The sequence below is a fragment of the Taudactylus pleione genome, unplaced genomic scaffold, assembly GCF_031769625.1.
Source record: "Taudactylus pleione unplaced genomic scaffold, aTauple2 ptg000015l, whole genome shotgun sequence".
Classification (NCBI taxonomy): Eukaryota; Metazoa; Chordata; class Amphibia; order Anura; family Myobatrachidae; genus Taudactylus; species Taudactylus pleione.
Window position 1 is genome coordinate 5,144,002 of NW_028284417.1, and position 21,266 is coordinate 5,165,267.

A 21,266-nucleotide genomic window follows, 5' to 3' on the forward strand; every position below is an offset into this window, starting at 1 on the left:
CAATAATAGAAGATTGTAAAAAAAATGGAAAACGGACACAGAGTCCAGACTATTAGCGAATGCTAAAGGGGTTATGTCTCATATAATTAAATGGAGCAATCAGACTGAAATGTTCTCATCTGTAGGTGATAGTGATATCACTCATCATACATGCTACTTACATGCAACTAAAGGAATAGACATGTCATAGCCTGCTAAGTCCATATGCAGAGCCTACTTTATACAACTGCATGAACATAACCACCTTTATATCCTTCTCTATTTACAGTATGTCTTTGCTTATTTTTCATATGCATTATTTATTTTAACATTATATAGTATGAGGGACATATTATATTGACTCTGAATGGTGGGTTCCGACACATTAAATCATACAGCCAAAGAAATACAAGCTTAATAATAATAATAATAATAATTATTATTATTATTATTTTTATTATTAGAAGAAGAAAAAGAAGGAACATTTATATAGCACAAACGCATGTCAATATTTATATACTGTAGCTGTACTTTGTTAAGAATCGGTGAAACAAGGACAAATAGGAAGAATGCATGAAGATTAATTTTTATATAAGTGCTTTTACATTTATTCCACATTCATCACACATGAATATTCAAGTAAAGAAATAACTGAACATAATGCAGATAATTTGTTACCCATTCATCTGAAATACCAACATCAACAATTATTGAGAAAAAATGTATTTGGAATCCCCCCTTATGAGCCAATCCGCTAAATCAGACATAATAGATACAATAAGTACTATATGTCTGCATATTTTACTTTTATTTTGTAAATAAAGACATATCTATCTTATATAATCACTATTTTTATCTTACCAACTGCTATTGTATTTTGTATATAGGAGCTGCTTCAGACCCGCTCACTATGATGCGAACGCTCGTAGCTGGCCAATAGTCGCTTTCTGTGCATGCGTACGCATCACAATGCGCGTGCGCGAACCAGTGTGAGAGATTGGAATGCGTTCGCTCGCTGTGCATAGGCTGCCCAGCAGAGTGAGTGCCAGGAGATGCCGTTTGTGGGCGGTGACAGGGGCTGGCCACTGGAAACGGGGGAGTGGAGGTGCGAACGCAGGCGTGCCTGAGTGTTTCACCTCCGTTTCAGAGGCGTGCATAATTAAAAGGCGGCGTCATGGTACATATCACTTGGTGGGATTTCACTCTGAAGTGATCAGAGTGATTGCGGCAGGGTATAGTCAATCTCAAGCGTTGTGATCGCATCCGATGGTGTTCGATGTACCAATGTTTTCATGCACTTCCAGGAGATGACGTGCGCAAGGGGGCGTCTTAAGAATGGCTGGTGGGCGTCTGAATACACTAAGTGATCGCACGCCAAGACATAGTGGGCGTGCTAATGCCATGTTGTGCGATTGCCTGCCTTGCTGGGCGTGCGCTGGATTTACATACGCAGATTGCGAGTGAACGCATCTAGCGAGCGGGTCTGAATGAGCTTCATAATGCAATATATTGGCATATGTAATTAATATCATATAACTGAGTATTTAAAATTCATAGACTTTCATGCTTTTGGACTGAGTGTATTTTTACCCTTTAAAAGAAAAAAAGAATGAGTAAAATCAGCAGGCCAGTGGGGGGTGTCCTGTATGGGGATTTTTTTTATAATATGCACATCCAATAAACGCTCCGATCGTCAGAGCGATTATCTGTTCAGTGCGCACTCCGTATACACTGACCTATTTTTAACTCAATGCATGCTTTCTTCTATGGGATCGGGACAAAAGGCATCTACATGTATGCATCTCATAAGATGCGACCTCCTTATCCAACCGTTGCAGGAGTATTTGAAGCTGTTTATTGACTAAAGCTCCTGCATACACACATATGCAATCAGAGCCTGATTAAGACCTCACGGTCCCCATCCCGAGACATTTATAGAGTGAATATCTTTTCTAGACAAACTGGAGCTAAAGGAAAATCTTACAAAGAACTCCCTCCCACTACAGAAACAAAAACTAAATTCTGATAAGGTACACACCGCTCCCTGTCCATTTTTGTTACCACCATGCACTTTGTGATTGCCATACTTTACAGAAACCATTTTTTGACTGCCCTATACTACAGAGAGCATATGAATGACCCCTATATATAATACAGAGAGCATGTGAATGACTCCTATATATAGTAGAGAGCATGTGAATGACCACCATATAATATAGAGAGTGATTGAATGACCCCTATATATAATACAGAGAGCATGTGAATGAGTCCTATATACTGTATAGTAGAGAGCATGTGAATGACCACCATATAATACAGAGAGCATGTGAATGACCCCTATATATAATACAGAAAGCATGTGAATGACCACTATACAACATAGAGTCGTCTTGAGACTGCCATACAATATTATCCCCTCAAAAAAAACACACACTGGACGTGCGCTGCTAAATAATAATATTAATAATAACAATATTTAATATAAATGACATGGCCAATATTATCCCCTCATCCTAAAAAAAATGCCTCCTAAAAAATCATTAACTACTTCAGGATGATCAAGAAGCCCAATTCACCATAACTGACCACCCTCGATATAAACATTCCCTTATCCACATCAGTAATTCCATTCACAGTCATTACTTTACCTCCCTCTGTCTTATAAAAAAAACGTTCATGTTAATTAATCCCCCCAAAAATATTACCCCTTCATATTAACTCACCGTCATTAAAAATCCCACAAACAACCAAATCCCTTATACTATAAACTTTCCCCAAGTATACCACTTACCTGTTGCAGTTCAACTTCTGTTCTCACTATGAATCTCCTACCATGAGGCTGCTGCTGCTGATCTCCATGGGTTAGAGGAGCATGTGATGGGTTTCTCCAATCAGAGTTCAGCAATGCTCCTCTGATCCCTCTGCAGAGTCTCCTGGGATTTATCCAGTAATACAGTGCCCTGTCCTCTGCATGAAGCTGCCAGGCCCCAATAACCCTTGGCTCTGGCAGCCTGGACAGTTGGCAGGTGGGCCCCATAGCCACCTCATACATGGCAGCGGCTGCTGAGCTCTGGCTCCCAGTCTGTGTGCTACAGTCAGTGGAAGGCGGGCACCGGGCCCCTTGGGATCACCTGGCCCCAGGCGCCCGTCTGTACAGCCTTGCCGGTAATCCGTCTCTGTATGTACTGTATATTATCAGGCCAATATTAAGAGATGGGCCAGATAATTGCATGTTGCCAAGATTTAGAGTGTGAAAGACCAAGACAGAAGAAAAGATTTTATGTACCATTGGACTATGTTGGATCAAAAACAAAACTTTATTCTATATTTTATAATGAGGCACAAAAAGGTTTAGGAAGTTTCTTTTTTAATTAATGTTAATTTAAAAGTATGTCTGTTATTTTACTATTTTGGTATAGTGTAATGAAAATGTTTACTATTATGTACTAAACGTGTACTATTCTGCTGGAATGGACCTACTCTGCTGCCAAAGACCTAGTTTTGGGAAGAAGTCCATCTTCTTTCACAGCATAGCTGGTAGTCTCAGGGAGAGAGGAACAGCAGATTGCTGTGGGTGGTTAGGTATTTTTGTAATTATATATACTATCTAATTTTTGGTTTCTTTATTTCCATAGATTTTCCAATTTATATGATGTAAGCATTTGATGTGGATGGAGATTATAGGATGTTTTATTACTTTCTACATCTGAGCATTATGTTGGTGTTTTTTTGTGTGCTATAATAAATTCTAACATGGATATTGAAAGAGCCATTGACACCATTAAGCCTGAAGAATATCTGTTGGAGATCGATGTATTCCAGTTTTTGAAATTTTTGAAGAAATTTGACTGATTTACTGGGTGTTATATCACCAATAAATACAAATTATAAAGCCAAGTTGGTGATTTGTTTGAAGAGTGACCGCTACCCAATTGCCTATATATATATATATATATATATATATATATATATATATATATATAGTGTGTATATATATATATATATATATATATATATATAGATCTACATTTCTGCATATGTCAGTTGAGATACCAATAGGGTCATTCATATAATACATAATTTATATAACAATGGGCTATACATAGATAGTCCTAAAGTAAAACCAGTTAAGATAGCTAATCCAAACAGTACAGTGCTACTGTGCTCCTCATAGGTAAGCATACAAAATACAATGATGATAAAATAAATTCTATTACAATGTCATTATACACTTTATTAGTAAGTATATATACAGGGGCATAGTGTGTAGCCATGGCGCCTGGAGCATGTGTGTGCTACTGTGCCCCCCCCCCCTTCATTTTGCCAGGTGTCCAGCATGTAGGAGCAGATTAAAGGGAAATAAAAATGAACATTCGTGCCTCTTTTTGGCATGTGGCATCATAACAGTCAGACGTGACCTCACCAAACTCAGCGCTCAGGCTCCTCCCAGTCACGGGTGCCGCGACCCAGGCTCTCAGCAGCAGCAGCACTCGGCTTAGGCTTTCCCTTTTGGAAAGGAGTAATTCCCTTCTCCGTCCTCTGGGGTTATCTTTAACATGTTCAAAGATCGTAAAGGAGAGGTCGTTTTTCTCTGATCTATGTACCTCTGCAAAGTGTCTGGGCAAGCTATGCGTTTTGATCTTATTTTTGATGTTATGTAAATGTTCTTGAATACATATTTTGGTGCTCCTTTTGGTTTTCCCTACATATGCTAACCCACAACTGCAGGTTATTCTGTACACTACAAAATCCGTATTACACGTAACTATTTCATTTATAGTATATTTCTTTCTGTCTTGCTGCCAACTGAACACTTGTTTCTCCATATGTTTGCAACAAATACAGCAATTATATGGGAAGCAGCCTGTTATTTTACTAAAAAAATCTTGTTTTGTCAGTACATTTTTTTTTCCTGATTTTAATTTGCTTGGTGCTATTATACTTTTCAAATTAGTGGATTTTCTAAAAAACAGATTTGGCTTACTAGGAAGATGTGGACCTAAAATAGGGTCCATTAAAATGAAATACCAGTGTCTTTCTAGCACCTTTTTAATAGAATTATTTTCTCTGTGTAATAAAGGCTCTACTCTGCCGCTTTTTATCATGGTGGGGTCCCTGTTTTTCCACTATTAGTTCTTCCCTAGTATGAATCGAGCTTCATCAATCATAGATGTTCTGCAGCCTCTATCAATGAATTGATCTCTCAATAAATCAGATTGTTGCAAATAGACCTCAATATTTCTACAGTTCTTTCTTTCAGGTGTCAGGAACTGAGAAAATGGTATGCTATTATTCCAGGTGGGATGATGACCGCTTGTTGAGAGAATGAAGATGATAGCATCAATCTCCTTGAAAAATTTAGATGTTTTCACAAGTTCATTAGCTGTACCATCCAATACTAAGTCAAGGTCATTATGTTTATGGGTAAATCATAAATTCAACTCATTCCCATTTATATGTGCACAAAACTGCTCGAAGCTGAAAACATCCCCTTGCCAGATAAATAGTAGATCGTCAATATAACGACGGTAACATTTTATATGGTTCTGTTCAAATTATGTATTGTAGATGAATGACTCCTCCTATTCTCCCATCAGCAGGTCCACATACGATGGGGCAAACCTTGTCCCTATTGTTGGAGAAAAAAGTTATCTTCACATTCAAGAAAATGAAGGTGATACTTTTAGTTAAAAATGCAGTCTCAGCTTGTGATTTATTCAGGTCTGCTTCCAAAACTTTATGAACTGCCTCTAAACCGTTGGTATGAGGGATAGATGAGTAGAGGGCCTGCACATCAATAGTAAGCCAACAGTCACCAGGTGGCCACACATGGACCCTGATTCAGACCCGGTTGCGCTGACAGAGCGCTCGCTCTGAATCAGGGCCGGTCTTTTTTTTTTTAGAACGGCCTCCTGGCCGCTCGCATAGCTGTAGCGAGCAGCCAGGAAGATGGTCGCGATGGTCAAGACTATCGTGACCATCGGGGTTGCGACAAGACCCTTGTGGTAGGGTCTCATTGCCGCAAGCCCCAGAGAGATTTCGGCTCTAACAGAGCCGAAATCTCTTCCACTGACATCACTCGTGATTACACGTAACTCGTGATGTCAGTGGGGCCGGCCCCAAATGGAGGCATTCACATGGGAACACCTCCGTTTGGGCAGCCACTCCCCCAGCCCGCCCACCAAAGGGGGTCGTGCTGTCACTCAACATCAACAGCACGCCCCCTTTGGTACGAGACCCAGAGCGATGGATTGCCCATCACTATCCGGGTCTCACGCATGCGCACGACGGAGCCAGCTCCGTCGTGCGTTTGCACTCTGGGCCACCATCGACCCGGTTGTGAGCGCTCAGCGCTTGCGACCGGGTCTGAATCAGGCCCATAGTCTTTTAATGCTCTGAGGAGACTAGTAGAGATGAGTAAGATGAGATTTATTTATTTTTCAACGTAAACTTGTAATTTAAGATCCACATAATGGGATAAATTAGCAGTAAGTGAGTCAACCACAGAAATTATGGGTCTTCCTGGTGATCAGCTTTTATTTTTGTGGACCTTCGGAATATGGTAAAATACAGAGGCCGATGGATGTTTTATATATAACTAATCAAATTCCTCTTTACAGATAAGATTATATTTTCTGGCATAATTTAATATGTTATATAGCTCTTCCTGATATATCAATCAAACAAACAATATGAAAATAACATGTGTGCCAAGACAGCAGCTAATTTTGACCCCTCGTTGTAGTGGTTGTCACCCCACACTTCCAAATGATCAAACAAAAAAAGACACAATATCACCATAGGGTCTTCCAGTACTAAGTCAAGAAGTGAATATATGGATGGTGCTCCTAATGTGGTGCTTGAAGGTTGGCGATTCCACTTGAATACTTCAGTATTTTATGACCACCTCTAAAACATAGTAAAGACAACTTCCCATAGTGAAGTACATCGATCCCAAATGAATATATGTTTGGTAATGCTACCAGTGGTTTAACTAAAGATGTATTGGATGAGTTAGGAGTTACATTTTTTAAGTAGTGTTTTTGGACCATTACATTTCTAAAGTATTTATTAAAATCAATAAACAAATTGAATTTGTCCACCTGCTGGTCGGGAGCAAACTTTAACCCCCTCTCTAGAACCGCGGTTTGTGGAAAAGGATAGTTCCTTCTCGGAGATGTTGATAATCCCTGTTTGAGGTTTTCTTGTAGAAGGAGCAGTGCTCTTTTTTTGGGGGGAGATCTTACTACCTCTTTTTCCTCTTCTTCTGAACAAAACCCCATTTTTAACCCCTGTGGTGAATCTAAACAAACATGTAGTCCGTCCCTTCTTTTGGTATGTTATTTCTCTTCTAAAAAATGTTGACAGAAGACATTTGGAGAGGGAGATCTCAAAACTTCATATCTATTGTCCCCTTTGTGGTCCCTGACATGAGGGTATTCTTTCCCTTTGGTAGCTATAATAAGGGGAACGATTAATGAACGATTAATGGACCTCTTTCTGGGCTTATATCTTATTTGTTGTTAATCGGAGCTACTGTCTACATTGGAATTGAGAGGTTGCCTGTAGGAAGCATCTACATTGGCATTTTTTGGCCTATAGTTATTATAATATGGATAAGGATTATCTTCTCCTTGCTGTTCCATTTTGGACCAATTATGAATTCTTCTGGTAAGATAATCCTTTTTGTCTCTACTGAACTTTTTTTGTTTTCTAGCTATAATTTCATTTTCAAAATAGTCAAGTTTAAACTGAAGATCACTGACATCTCTCTTAAACTCCTTGCTTCCTTCAAATTAAGTTACGACCGTCTAAAGTTTGTTTAGTTGATCCTCTAGCTTTACAAGTACTAGCACACAAGTCCGAATGGCAGAAATTAACCCTTTCAATGCATTTCACTGCTCTCCAGCAGCTGAAGAGGAGCAAACCGCATCAAAAGGGTTCATTCGGACTTGTGTGCTAGTATCTGACCACAGCTACACTAGTTTGGAATATTCTTTTATTGCTCTGCATTGGATACAAAGCCTAAACCGAGGTCACACAGCCTAAGGAACTGGAGGGGAGCTCTTCCTATATGCAAGTGGATACACTATGAGAAATGTGTGTAATGCTGCCCATCCACTACAAGATGCAGGGATGACGGCACGATTACGACTTCATAATCGTGCCATTGTCCCCCTAGGGGTGAAGTGCATACACTGAACGTTCAGACATTCAGTAAATGCAGATCAATCATCCCCGAACATGGCAACCTGACGGCGGTCGTCAGGTTGACCACCATGTTCGGACAATGATAGATGTTAACAACGACGAGCAGGCGCACGTGTCGCTGGTCGTTTTTATCATTTTTCTTCCCGATTTGCGGATGATTTGCAAGTGATTGCACGATAATGATGTCGTTATCGTGCAATCGCCTGTCAAAATCGCCTAGTGGATGGGCAGCATTACAATCCCTGCTCAGAAAGACCGGAAGTGGAGCGGAGGGGAACACAGACAGCGTACTAAACGGCAACGCTGTAGGAGCCGTGTGCCGCCATCTCCACATACAGGGAGACTGGCAACTATGAGCAGATGCTTTTGACACTTCCAACTAATGGTCTGTTCAATACTTTAAGCTTGCTACAACCTCCTAACATGCTGTGACTATATTTGGGGGACATTTTGACTGCACAGCTGGCCAGTGGGCATAAGGCTAATAGTCACCATTGACCAATTGGCTGTGTAGAGAAATAGGAATTTACTTAAGACAGTGATGTCAATATACTTGCATGAACTCTTTATAGGCAGCAAACATTATTGGATGTTTTATACAGTATGGAGTCCGTATATGTTTAAGAGATGACATTTTAATACTTCTACATTTATGTCTAATATATGCAAAACATGTTTAATTGTTACACTGCAAACTATGGACCTACATGTGAGCTATTTATAAAAGTGAGGGGTGTCATACACTAAATATACAGTAAAGCAGATACATTTGGCCTGCTCAGAACAGTTATTATCTACTAGCTGGGCTACCCAGCGTTGCCCAGGTTGAAGAAAGAATTTTGAAGTACATCTTCAGCCTTAATTTTTTACATTGTTCTTGCCTATAACCCCATTCCATTGATTCTGAAAAGGACCCCACTGTTTGCATAATGGTTTTAGCCCTGAAAAGAACCTAAAACAATGAAGTACTATATCAAGCGCTAACCTCTGAGGATAAGTATTCGTGCATGTAGTGTAATCACATCCAAATACCAGACACGCTGGGGGATGAACTCATCCGTTATGAAAGTACACAAATGAATTGCACAAATGAACTGCACAAATGAACTGCAACTGCAACAAATGAACTCCCATCATACCAGTTTTTTATCATCTTCCAAAAATACATAAAGACCAATGCAATCCGCCAGGATGACCCATTTTATCTGGAATACAATCCATCACATCAAATTTAGCACAATATACAGATTAGTTTCTACAAGACATAGTCAAAAATCAACCATCCTACATTAAAGACACTACAGACATCATTAATAATTTACAAACAGTAACATGGAGACCTGACTACTGGCTTATTACTTGTGATGTAACTTCACTTTATACCATAATAAAGCATCAACAAGGACTGGAGAGTACTAGATACTATCTAGAGAAGGACACTACTCTACATCAGGAACAAATAAATTTTTTGGTTTCATCAATAGATTTCATACTTCATCACAATTACGTTTGGTTCAATAACACTTTTTATTTACAGACTACCGGTAACCGCCATGGGAACGAGGGTGGCTCCGAGTTATGCCAATCTCTTCATGTGCAAATGGGAGGAGGAGTGCATATGGGGGTGGCATGACTCGGGGCGGCACTTGATCCTATGGCGGAGATTTATAGATGACATTCTGTTCATATGGCAAGGTACACGTGACACATTAGATCAGTTCATCCATCATATATCTGCTAATGATCGTAATTTGAAATTTACAATGAACATCAGTCAGGTCACCGTCCAGTTTCTAGATCTGGAGATCTTCATTCAAGAGGGCAACATTCACACGAGGAGATTTAGGAAAAACGTAGATGTTAATAGCTACATACTAGCCACCAGTGGTCATCATCGAGCATGGTTGGACAACATCCCTAAGGGACAATTCTGCAGAATCAAAAGAAACTGTTCACAACAAACTGACTATTTAACACAAGGAGGTCTTATGAAACAACAGTTCCTAGACAAACAATATAATGCAAAAACAGTGGAAAAGGCATTTTCAGAAGTAGCAAGAATGGAGAGACAGGAGCTCCTGAAACATAAACAAAAAGAGACTAGAGATTTGGGCAATCATGTTCAATTTATCACACAATAAAACAAGTCGGCTAGAGCCATTAAACAAATCCTTCAGAAACATTGGGGATTACTGATGAAAGACGAAGTCCTAAAAAAACATCTTTCAGATACACCACATATCATCTACAGAAAAGCCCCGGATTTAAACAAAAAACTCATTAGGAACCATTTAAAACCCAAGAGCTCAGTACAGTCGACCATGTTTGCAACAACCCGTCACAAAGGCTTTCATTATTGCGGGAGATGCACAGGTTGCAAAATTACAAACTCCAACAGAATTGGTAAAAAATTTACAGAGTTTTCCTCTACTACTACAAATATGACATTTAAACTTAAAGATGAAATGACATGTAATACTAAAGGAATGCTTTATCTACTGAGATGTTCTTGTGGTCTAGAATATATCGGCAGGACCACTAGACCCTTAAAGAATAGGATATATGAACACATTAGAAACATCAGGATTGGTTATTCAAACCATAGTGTATCACAGCACTTTAAAGAACAGCACAATTCTGATCCATCAGGACTGTTCTTTATGGGCCTTGAACATCCGCAGCCCAAATGGAGAGGAGGTGATTACATACGTGTTCTCGATAGGACAGAGATGAAATGTTTTTTTTTACTAAAAACCATGACACCTCAGGGACTTAACATTGAATTTAATACAAATGCACTGCTTTGAAATTCATGGTCTCAGTTTGATACATGCTCATTCTGACCCATATAGTCTGCGTAATGTAGCACACGCATTGGATGACTAAAGACTATTAGCCCAGCATTCACATCAACTTTATGTTAGAGAGAGATCCATTGTGTCAAACACTATGTGTTTTCACATTTAGATCTATTTATTTCATCTATTTCCGATTAGGTCATGTCAGGCATGATTAAATCCATCAGACAGTCACTCACTTGAGTGATACAAGGTACATGGGGATCTTTCACAATTTTATTAGTTCACAAATAGGCCCAGTTCTGTGGAACTGGTATACAACATGCACTTCCTGACGGCAATTAATGTTGATTGATGACCAATGTACACCACACCCACCTAGGCTGATTGGATAATGACAGGATATATACTGATCTCTGACACACACCTTTATCCTTGACAAAGGCCGACTACAGGCCGAAACGCGTTGGAGACATTTCTGGAGACATCAACACACCAAGCTATCAGTGGCAGTATCTTCCCCCAGTCACTAATCATCAGGATCACGGTCACGTGACCCAACATGTCAACGCGCACAGAGACGGAAACCAGAGCGATTTGAACAAACAACAGCATCACCGAGTGTCCACAGGAAGCAAGCGGACCAGCAAAGCAGAGGACCGAACGGAGAGGGCTTCCTTGGAGGGGTGAGGACGACTCATGAGCGGTCAGACCAGGTAAGTTCCCGCACAGTGGAGGAGGCATCCAATGTCAGATTCACACACCTGAGCTGGTTTGCTTCCTCCCCAGACTCTGCTCACCCACAAGGTTGGACTGAGCGACCGGCGCTTTCACAGTAGTGCACGGCCGATCAGATCCACACTGTGGACAGCACGGTCCGGGGCACACCGGTCAGACCCGTGCTCGTCCCCCCTAGCCCGAAGACATCCCAGGCAACGACACACCACCAACTATCATCACTCTATTGGCATATTTGATACCAGGCATTCAGCCCATAGAGATCGCGGGACGCCGCATCTCTATAGACACTACTTCATCATCATACAGAGCATGCTAAGTTTACACAAGTGACTTACCTGGACATAACTTATCACTTGATCCCTGCCTACAGCTGCCACATATAGATAGTCATACAGATTTGCACACAAATCCTGTGATATTTTATTAATAAATATATTGAAATCACATTAATGTTTTTGGATGTCCTTAGAATTGTTAGGATTGTTAGGATCATCATAACAATAAGTCAGTAGGTATACACCATCATCCTTAGTTGCAGTTCATTTGTATACTTTCATAACGGATGAGTTCATCCCCCATCGTGTCTGGTATTTGGATGTGATTACACTACATGCACGTATACTTATCCTCAGAGGTTAGCGCTAGACATAGTACTTGATTGTTTTAGATTATATTACGTGGGTAGGACTGCCCACTTGCCGAGCTGCTACCACTGAGACACCTAGATATTTCTTTCTCTAGAGTGCTGTTAATTCTATTTTTAATCACTCCTGAAAAGAACCTATTTATCCATTTATATATGGTATTTAGACAACACTGAGATATAACGAGGGATTGGTAGGAAATACCACCGGACGCATGGAAGAGCGGCAGTGAAGATCCCGACATGTAAGTATTTTCTATATTCACTAATCTAACCCCCCCTAACCATAACCCTCCCTTAGGGGTTCTTAACCCTAACTTCCCCCCCAAGTGCCTAACCCTAACTCCCCCCAGTAAGTGCCTTAACCTAACCCCCCCTTCCCCGCAGCCTAAACCTAAGTCTGCCGAGGGAGTGCCTAACCCTAACCTCCCCCCGGGGGTGCCTAACCCTAAGCCCCCTTCCCCTGTTCTAACCCTCCCGGGGGGGTGCCTAGCCCTAAGTCCCCCCTGGGAGCCCCTAACCCTCATCGCTCCCCCCGTGGCTGTCCGCACCCGCTGCCCAGCTTACCTTTGATCGGTATGCTGGGTGTCAGGCGTCTGGATTTCGACGCTTGTCATTAGACCCCTGCTGGTATTGGACAGGCGGGAAGCCGGCAGTCGGTATTTTGCTTTCTGACTGCATCCCATAAACAATGTTGTTTGTTTTTCCATAAGGTGCCAGAATGAAAAGGCTTTTGGAAGCCCCCACTATGACTCTTTAGAATGGGGTATATCAGGAGCAGAGTGACTTACAGTACAGAAATTAGTATAGATTCCCTTATCACTGTGGTTTCAGAAATCACTGCAGAACAGAAATATGTGCAGAATTAACAGAAATCATTGCCGAGCAGAAATCTTTGGAGACCAACATATGAAAATGTGGTTGGAGTAACTGTCAGTGCAGGTGCAGTGTGACAGTTGATCCTCCGACTCACTGCTCTCTCGTTGGAGCTCTACCTGCCTCCCACTGGTACATATCAGCCTGTGCCTTCAAATCAGTGAAGTTTTAGGCACTGGAAGACATCCCGAGTGAACTTGCTTAATCCAAAATTTCAAATCGGAGACTCAACGGCCTACATGTTGGGTACCATGTAGACCTCCATGGTCCTGCCGAACTTCAAACATAGTCAAAAACCTAATCCTGGTCAAACTACACCCTCATGCCAAATTTGGTTGTGCTAAATAAGGTACAAAACTCTGGCTGTGCATAAAGAACAAACAGACAAGACACACTCACACACACACACACACACACACACACACACACACACACACACACACTTTCTCGCTTATATAGATTAGTTTATAACAGGACAGTACTGTCATTAAAGTCAATAGAGCAAAGGAAAGAATGGGACTGTAAATCAAACAATGCTAATGGGAAGGACTTTGTGACACCTCCTTACCTTACTCTTGCTTAACCACTTAACAGGCAATTTTTTTTTCTAAAAAATCGGCTACGAAAATATTGTTTTGTTTTATGATTGAATTAGGTAAAAAACATCTATTTAACACTTATTCAACACGATTTTATATATCTAAAAAAAATTTTTTAGTGGAAACATTTAACATTAACATCGATTTTTACTATATCGGTCATCAATATATCAGACTATCGATGTTTGGAACATTGCAATCATCGGAACTTTGATTTCCCCAGCAGCTGCTCATCTGAGCAGCTGCCAAGTACACACTGGGCTTCTGTGGGATGTTAATTTCCCTTTTTCCTGGCGGCTGCACAGAAGAGCAGGGGAAATGTAGCGGTGCAGGGATATAGGGGGGCTGTGAGATCCCTCTGCTATTGGCAGTTGCTGAAAGATTATCTTCCGGCAGTCGCCCACTGAGCATTTCTGAAAGGTCACATCGTTTGTGACCATGTCAGTTAAAGCACAGCCTGGTATGCGACCACGCCAGGCAAGTAGTTAATACAGGAAAGTTAATGTAGCAGCAAATTTGTCTCTTCCCATATATATATATATATATATATATATATATATATATACTGTATGTTCTCCTAGCAGAATCTTGACATGGCTTCGGTTGACTTCCCATTTCTCTTCTCCACTTTTAAATGTTATAATAAATTGCTTGGTTTTAGCAGTTGAAAATGATCTTTATCATGTTTATTTTCTACTGTATTTTCTAATCAGTATCCCTTATTTATGAAACTTTGTTTCAAGTCTCATAAATAAGTGGAAAAAATTCATGCAGACTGTGACTTAACGATAATTGAAATGTAATGCTGCGTTATAAATTGGCCCGTTAGCTGTCTACTTGAATGGCCTGGAAGTTGTTTTTTTGTTGTTGTTGGAAATTATTGATTGGGTGCACAAACTGTTGCAATTGCCATAGCCATTGACACTTATTTACTAACATTGGGCCTCATTCAGATATGTATGCATATGTATGCAATGCCGATATTTATGCAGTTGTGCGATTATCGGCCGACTGTGCATATGTCTTAGCCACAATGAGCATGTGCAGCGATTGATCATGGGAAGTAACATGGAATGGCGGCAAAAGCGCATGTCATGTCCATTTTCGGGGCATGTATCTGCCTACATCTGCGATCCCATACACAAAAAAAATTTGGAGCCAGCGCCTCAACTCCCGTAGCAATTCTGCGCGACCATAAGATTACTCATATTTATCTGCGACCAATGCTGCGTGGTTGTACACACTTGCTTGGATCTGATAAGCCGCCAGTTATTTTCTCAATACATTTTTTAGGCGGCTTTATGCATTAGCATATTGTCACACAGCAGCTGCGTTTGGGATCACAACTGCAGTGGAATTAGTGTACGGTACATATCTGAATCAGGGCCAATGTTCAAAGGTGTCATTTTGCACTGAACCCTCAGCAAGCAATTGATTTCTTTGTCAATAACAATTAAAAAAGAAAGATAAAGATATAACTTTAATATGATTAATAGATACTGTAACTATATTGGAAATCATTTCAAACATTTAAGGCTCTCATTTGGCAAATTTGTCATTCTCATATTTTTTGAAGTTACACTGAACCATTATTTACTTATTTTGAATCTGTAAAACCTGCAAATAGATATTTTGTATTAATATTCACATTAAAAAAAGTTATTTTGAACTTTGTACTTTGTTGAGGTCAATTTAGCTTCTGTTCTCTTAGTTTAGCTGAAATAACTTGACGATGGTTGCTGAACATTTTACATACAACTGTATGCATACCTGCGACATATGATTGGATAAATATGTATATTTCAGTTTTGAATTTAATAAAGAATTTAAAGAAAACTATTTCCTTCTCTTCCTCTCTTTCAGTTTTCTTCTTGTCTTCAGCTGCTTAATTTTATCAGTGTTCTCAACCATCCCTGAACATCAAGAACAAGCTTCGTACTGCCTCCTTGTCCTGGTAAGCGTCAACATTTAAATATCCATCATGACAGCTGTCCAGTCAACATTTGAAGCATTTTTCCTGAATGGTAACATAATGCACAATTGTTTCATTTATATCATCTCTCAAATGATTTAGTCAAGAGCTTCAAATATATTAATCAAATGTGCTAACACAGTGTATGCTAATGATTTAGTAATCTATAAAAAAACATTCTAAAGGCACACATCCACTTAAAGACATGAAAATGACTACACGATTACGACATTGTGATCGTGCAGTTGTTTGTCAGTCTGTGATGTGCCTGCACTGAGCAAGCAGTTATTCAGTGTAGGCACATCAATCATCCGCAAACATGCTGAACCTGATATTATCGTCAAGTTGTCCAGTATGTTTGCCCGATGATAGATCTCTAAGCGACCAGTGGGAGCGCGCATCGCTTTTTAGACATTTTTTTAAACAATGGTCAAATGATTTATAAACGATTATTGAGCGATTGAACGATATCGTTATTGTTCAATCGCTCAATTTAATCGTCTAGTGGATGTGCACCATAATACTTGTATCGGTAGCACAGGGTTTCTTAACTGTCATTCTCAGAAATGAGTGAACGCTTCAAGTTTTCCAGTTGTCCTCAGAATTGGCAGGTGCAGTTATTAACCACAGGTGTGGGTCTTTTAAATTTGGTAATTAATTAATAGACTTGTGCTGCTGACTAGAAATCTAGAATACATACATTTAAGAACCTGAGTTTAGATATCGTGATCTAGTATATACAATACAGCACTAATTGAAACTGTATTTTTCATAATGGTGGTTGTAGTATGACTTGACTCTTTCTTTTGATAAGCTTGTCCATGTGTTAGTAGAGTACATCTCCCCTATGACTTTTATATGCCTATTTCCAATCCCGTAAGGATGTTATGTTCTTCTGTGGATAGAGGGGCTGATTCACTACCGTACGCAACTGAGTATGCAATAGTCATAACGCACACAGTTTAACCGCGATAGTATGCTAATACATTGCCCTCGCAGCACTGCACAAGGATGCCCACTTTACTCAGCACGTATACCTACTGCTTAGCAAGACTGCAAATCTATTGGTGCAATTGAGTACATTCGCAGCGTCACACACAGTTGCACAAGCTCTGACCTTACTCAGAAGTTGCTATCAGGCCTCAGGCTGCGTAGGCCATCGCAGTGGATAATTTATGCACACCCCTGCAACAGCGTTGAAACGCACTGGCACAACTGCGTTTGCCCGATTGCCCCCCTATCACCACTCACAAACGGCACTCCATGTCAATCACTCTGCGATGGATCTGCGTAGTCACTATGAACTCACTCCCGATTACATTGGCTGGTTCGCGCATGCGCAGAATGCAACAATCGGTCGATTGCGTGCGTAATCGCAGTTGCGTACTGTAGTGAATCAGGAAAATAGATTTCCATATTAAGTTCAAATATAGGTTTTTAACTGTCCACCTCAAAGGGATTTGATGACCCCCTCAAAATATTTACACAGCTACAGTATAAATACGGGCCCAGGTTTATATACAATATGCTTGAATGCTAATTGTTCTGTCCTCACTATAAACTTCTCTGATTAAAATTAGACAGACAATACTACTTTTCAATAATCCAATCTAGATGTGAAGATCTGAAGAATGGTGTTTATTGTAATAGTAAAATAAATAGGTAAAACTGTAATGCAAAACATACAAACATGGAATATGATTACATGCAACTAATACAATGCAAACAATTATAACAAGATTGAATACTAACTGTGAGCAGACCTACAATCAATGCTGTGCTGAGGAGAAAATTATACTGCACCTCTTTGCTGAGCCATGTGAGATCTAAGATGGAGTCTGCACTATGACTTACCAAAGTGTCAAATTCCGACAGCCGTCTCCCACTGCCTGGTGGCATGTCGAGTCCCTGCAGTTGCGGCATGTCAGGTCCCGGCAGCCACGCACACCCTGCTTACCGCTCATCGCCATCTTCTTTTGATCACCTGACTACATTTAGACCAGGGGTCAGGGAACTTTTTTACCTTTTACCCCAAAATATATTTAGATACGCCGACGTTACCCCCTTAATTTGAAAGGAAATCATATAGTAGTGCCCCCATATAATGCCCCTGTAGTAGTGCCCCATAGTTATACCCCTGTAGTAGTGCCCCCATATAATGCCCTGTAGTGTCGCTTGTACAAAAAAACCCACTTATCTTAATCCCTGCTCCTGCATCCGCTGCCGTCCTGTCCACCCAGCTGCTCCTCTGAACTATGGGAGAGACGTTATGATGTCTCTCCCATAGTGCGCATGGAGAGAGCCGGAAGCTGGAGTTCAGAAGAGAACTCCAGCCTCTGGCTAACGCGGAGCTGCAGGGAAGGAGCCGGGCGCCCGCTGGTAATAACATCTCAGCGGGCGTCTGGCTTAGATCCTCCCTGCGGCACAGCCGGGCAAGCATATGAATCATTCTATATTATAGAATGATTCATATGCATGCCCGGCTGTCCGTCCATTACCCCCAGGATTTTCATTATTACCCCATGGTGGGCAATTTACCCCTGTTCCCCGACCACTGATTTAGACCAATGACTCAGTCACTATGAATCAATTGATTCTGCCGATCCTATCACCGATAACCAGTATTTAAGGGATCTCTGGTCAGCAGGAAGGTGCCTGTGCAACGTTGCTTCTCACCACGTTATTTGGTTCCAGCATTGCAGTCTGCGATTCTTCATTCAGAGTGCTTGCTGTTTCATTCTTGCTGCCATTCTTGGTTCCAGTCCAGTCATCACCAAGTCCTCAGCAACTATTTTGGTATCAACCGGTCCAGTCGTCACCAAGTCCACCTCAGCAACTATGCCAGTATCAGCCAATCCAGTCGTCACCAAGTTCATCTCGGCAACTATTCTGACAAGTTGTCAGCGGCATCAGTTCACTATCCCATGTCTCAAGTTGCTATATATTCACTGAGTTTAGTTCTGAAGTAGTTTCAGGGCAGATCAAGTACCCCATGTCTATTGAGAACTACCTATATCCGACCCCCTCAATTCCAACATCCCGCTGCTCCACTCCCAACCCCTGAGCCTGCACAGGGAACCACCTCTCCTAGCTTTGTGACAATTTGCTCAGACTGATGGACCCTGAACGGGATCAGGCCTCAGGAGCCGAGGCTCTTCAAAACCTGGCCTAAAGATTGGAAAATGAGGAAACTGCGCATAAACAAGTACTCAACATGCTTAGATTGGATTCAGGCTTCACTGCCGACAGCTATGCCTACATCCCTTCTGTAGTGGTACCTCCCACTCCAGTCATGCCACCTACTCCAGCCTCTGAGTCTCGGTTGCATTTAACAACTCCTAACCGATTTGACGGCAATCCCAAGCAGTGTCGAGGTTTCCTCAATCAATGTGAGGTCCATTTTGAGCTACTCCCACAAAAATTTCCCACGCCCAGAGCAAAGGTGGCATATAGAATTTCTTTATTGACGAGATCCGCCTTGGACTTGGTTTCCCCTCTATGGGAGCGGAATGACCCTCTCGTATCCAATTACTCTGATTTCTTAGCGGCTTTGAAGAGGATTTTTGATGAGCCTGGAAGGTCTGCGGCAGCCTCTATTGATATCCTATGTCTCAAGCAAGGGTCTTGGTCTGTGGGTCAATATGTGGTCCAATTGCAAACTGTAGCAGCTGAGCTCCAGTGGAACAATGTGGCCCTGAAGGCTGCTTTTTGGAACGGGCTGTCGGAGAGATTAAAAGACGAGCTAGTGACCCGCGATTTTCCCAGATAGACTAGAAGAATTAATATCTCTCTGTGTCAAGCTCGACCTCCATATGAGGGTATGCAGTGACAAAAAGTCTAGTGGAGGTTGTCCTAAGCCACGACCTCTTTCCCAGTCCCGTTCGGTATCACCAGTGTTGGAGGAACCTATGCAAGTCGACCACTTCCGGTTATCCGCTGAAGAATCCCTCCGCAGGTGTCAGGAGAAATTGTGTCTGTGCTTCTCCTAATCAGTTTTTTAAAACCTGTGTGTCAGATTAGGAGTACTGTCTAAGCTTCCTTCAAAACGGGGCTGTTTAATCACTATACTCCTGGACAAAAAGACTCTGAGTCCAAGATCTTTTCTGCATTAGTGGATTCAGAAGCGGCCAGTAATTTCCTTTCCCTTGCCTTTGTCCAACTGATGTCAATTCCTATTAGGTGACTGTCCCAGCCTATTGTTCTCATTGCAATCAACAGGAGCCAAATTATCAATGGGACTGTCACTTATTGCACCGAGGCAGTTACTATCAAGATTTGAGCTTTGCATCAGGAACAATTAGAATTTTTAGTGATTCCCAACATTATACATGATATTGTACTAGGATTACCCTGGCTGCAGTTACACAACCCTCATTTTGACTGGCCCTCTGCTCAGATCCCCTCTTGGAGTTTTTACTGCCATCAGCATTGCCTAACCCAGGTACTCCGTTTACGCGTCACTAAAGATCCCTACCAGAGCACTACCAAGATTTCTCGAATGTCTTCACGGAGCAGACAGCAGACAAACTTCCCCCTCATCGTCCATGGGACTGATTTATTACCAGGGAAAACCACACCTAGGGGGCGCACCTACCCTCTTTCAGTTCCTGGAACCCAGGCCATGGCCAAATATATTAAAGAGAACGTCCAGAAAGGCTTATTTGTCCATCTTCATCTCCAGCGGGGGCCGGATTCTTTTTTGTCAAAAAATAGGATGGTGGTCTCCTTCCCTGTATAGATTATCGTGGTCTGAACACTATAACAATAAAAAATAAATATCTGTTACCTCTCTTTATGGAACTCTTTGATAGAGATAAGGGAGCAACTGTTTTCAACAAGTTAGACCTTAAAGGAGCATACAATCTAATAAAGATAAGAAACGGAGATGAATGGAAGATGGCTTTTAATACCCGGTACGGGCATTACGAATATCTAGTTATGCCATTTGGATTGTGTAATGCTCCAGCTGTGTTCCAGTACTTTGCAAACAAAATATTTAATGATATACTGTATAAGTATGTGGTTGTCTACTTGGATGATATTCTCATCTTTTCTACAGATTTAGCTACATGCCGGCAGCATGTTAGAGAAGCCTTACGTCGATTACGCTCCAATCAGCTCTATGGGAAGATCTCTAAATGTGTTTTCAAAGTCACATCCATCTTTTTCCTCGGGTATATATAATTTCAGGTTCAGAACTTAGAATGGATCCTGAGAAAGTCAAGGCTATCCAGGAATGGTTACTACCAACAACCCTAAAATCAATCCAAAGGTTTTGGGGTTTTTCCGGCTATTATAGGAAATTTATTAAATCTTTTTCTTCCATTGCGGCTCTTATTACTGCTATGACGAAGAAAGGGGCTAATCCTGCCATGTGGTCTTCTGAGGCTTTTGCTGCCTTTCATTACCAAAAGCTACAGTAGATTTTCTGACAGCTCCCATTCTGC

The 21,266-nt window shown here is 41.1% G+C and overlaps 1 protein-coding gene across 2 annotated transcripts in view; it reads left to right on the forward strand.

The window, feature by feature from the left end:
- The window catches only part of KCNQ5 (potassium voltage-gated channel subfamily Q member 5), a 791,832-nt gene that overhangs the window by 517,495 nt on the left and 253,071 nt on the right, over window positions 1-21,266 (forward strand). For both annotated transcript variants that reach the window (XM_088471354.1, XM_088471348.1), the window contains exon 2: window positions 15,711-15,801. In XM_088471354.1, the coding sequence (XP_088327480.1) occupies window positions 15,711-15,801 (91 nt within the window). The remainder of the gene's footprint in view (window positions 1-15,710; window positions 15,802-21,266) is intronic.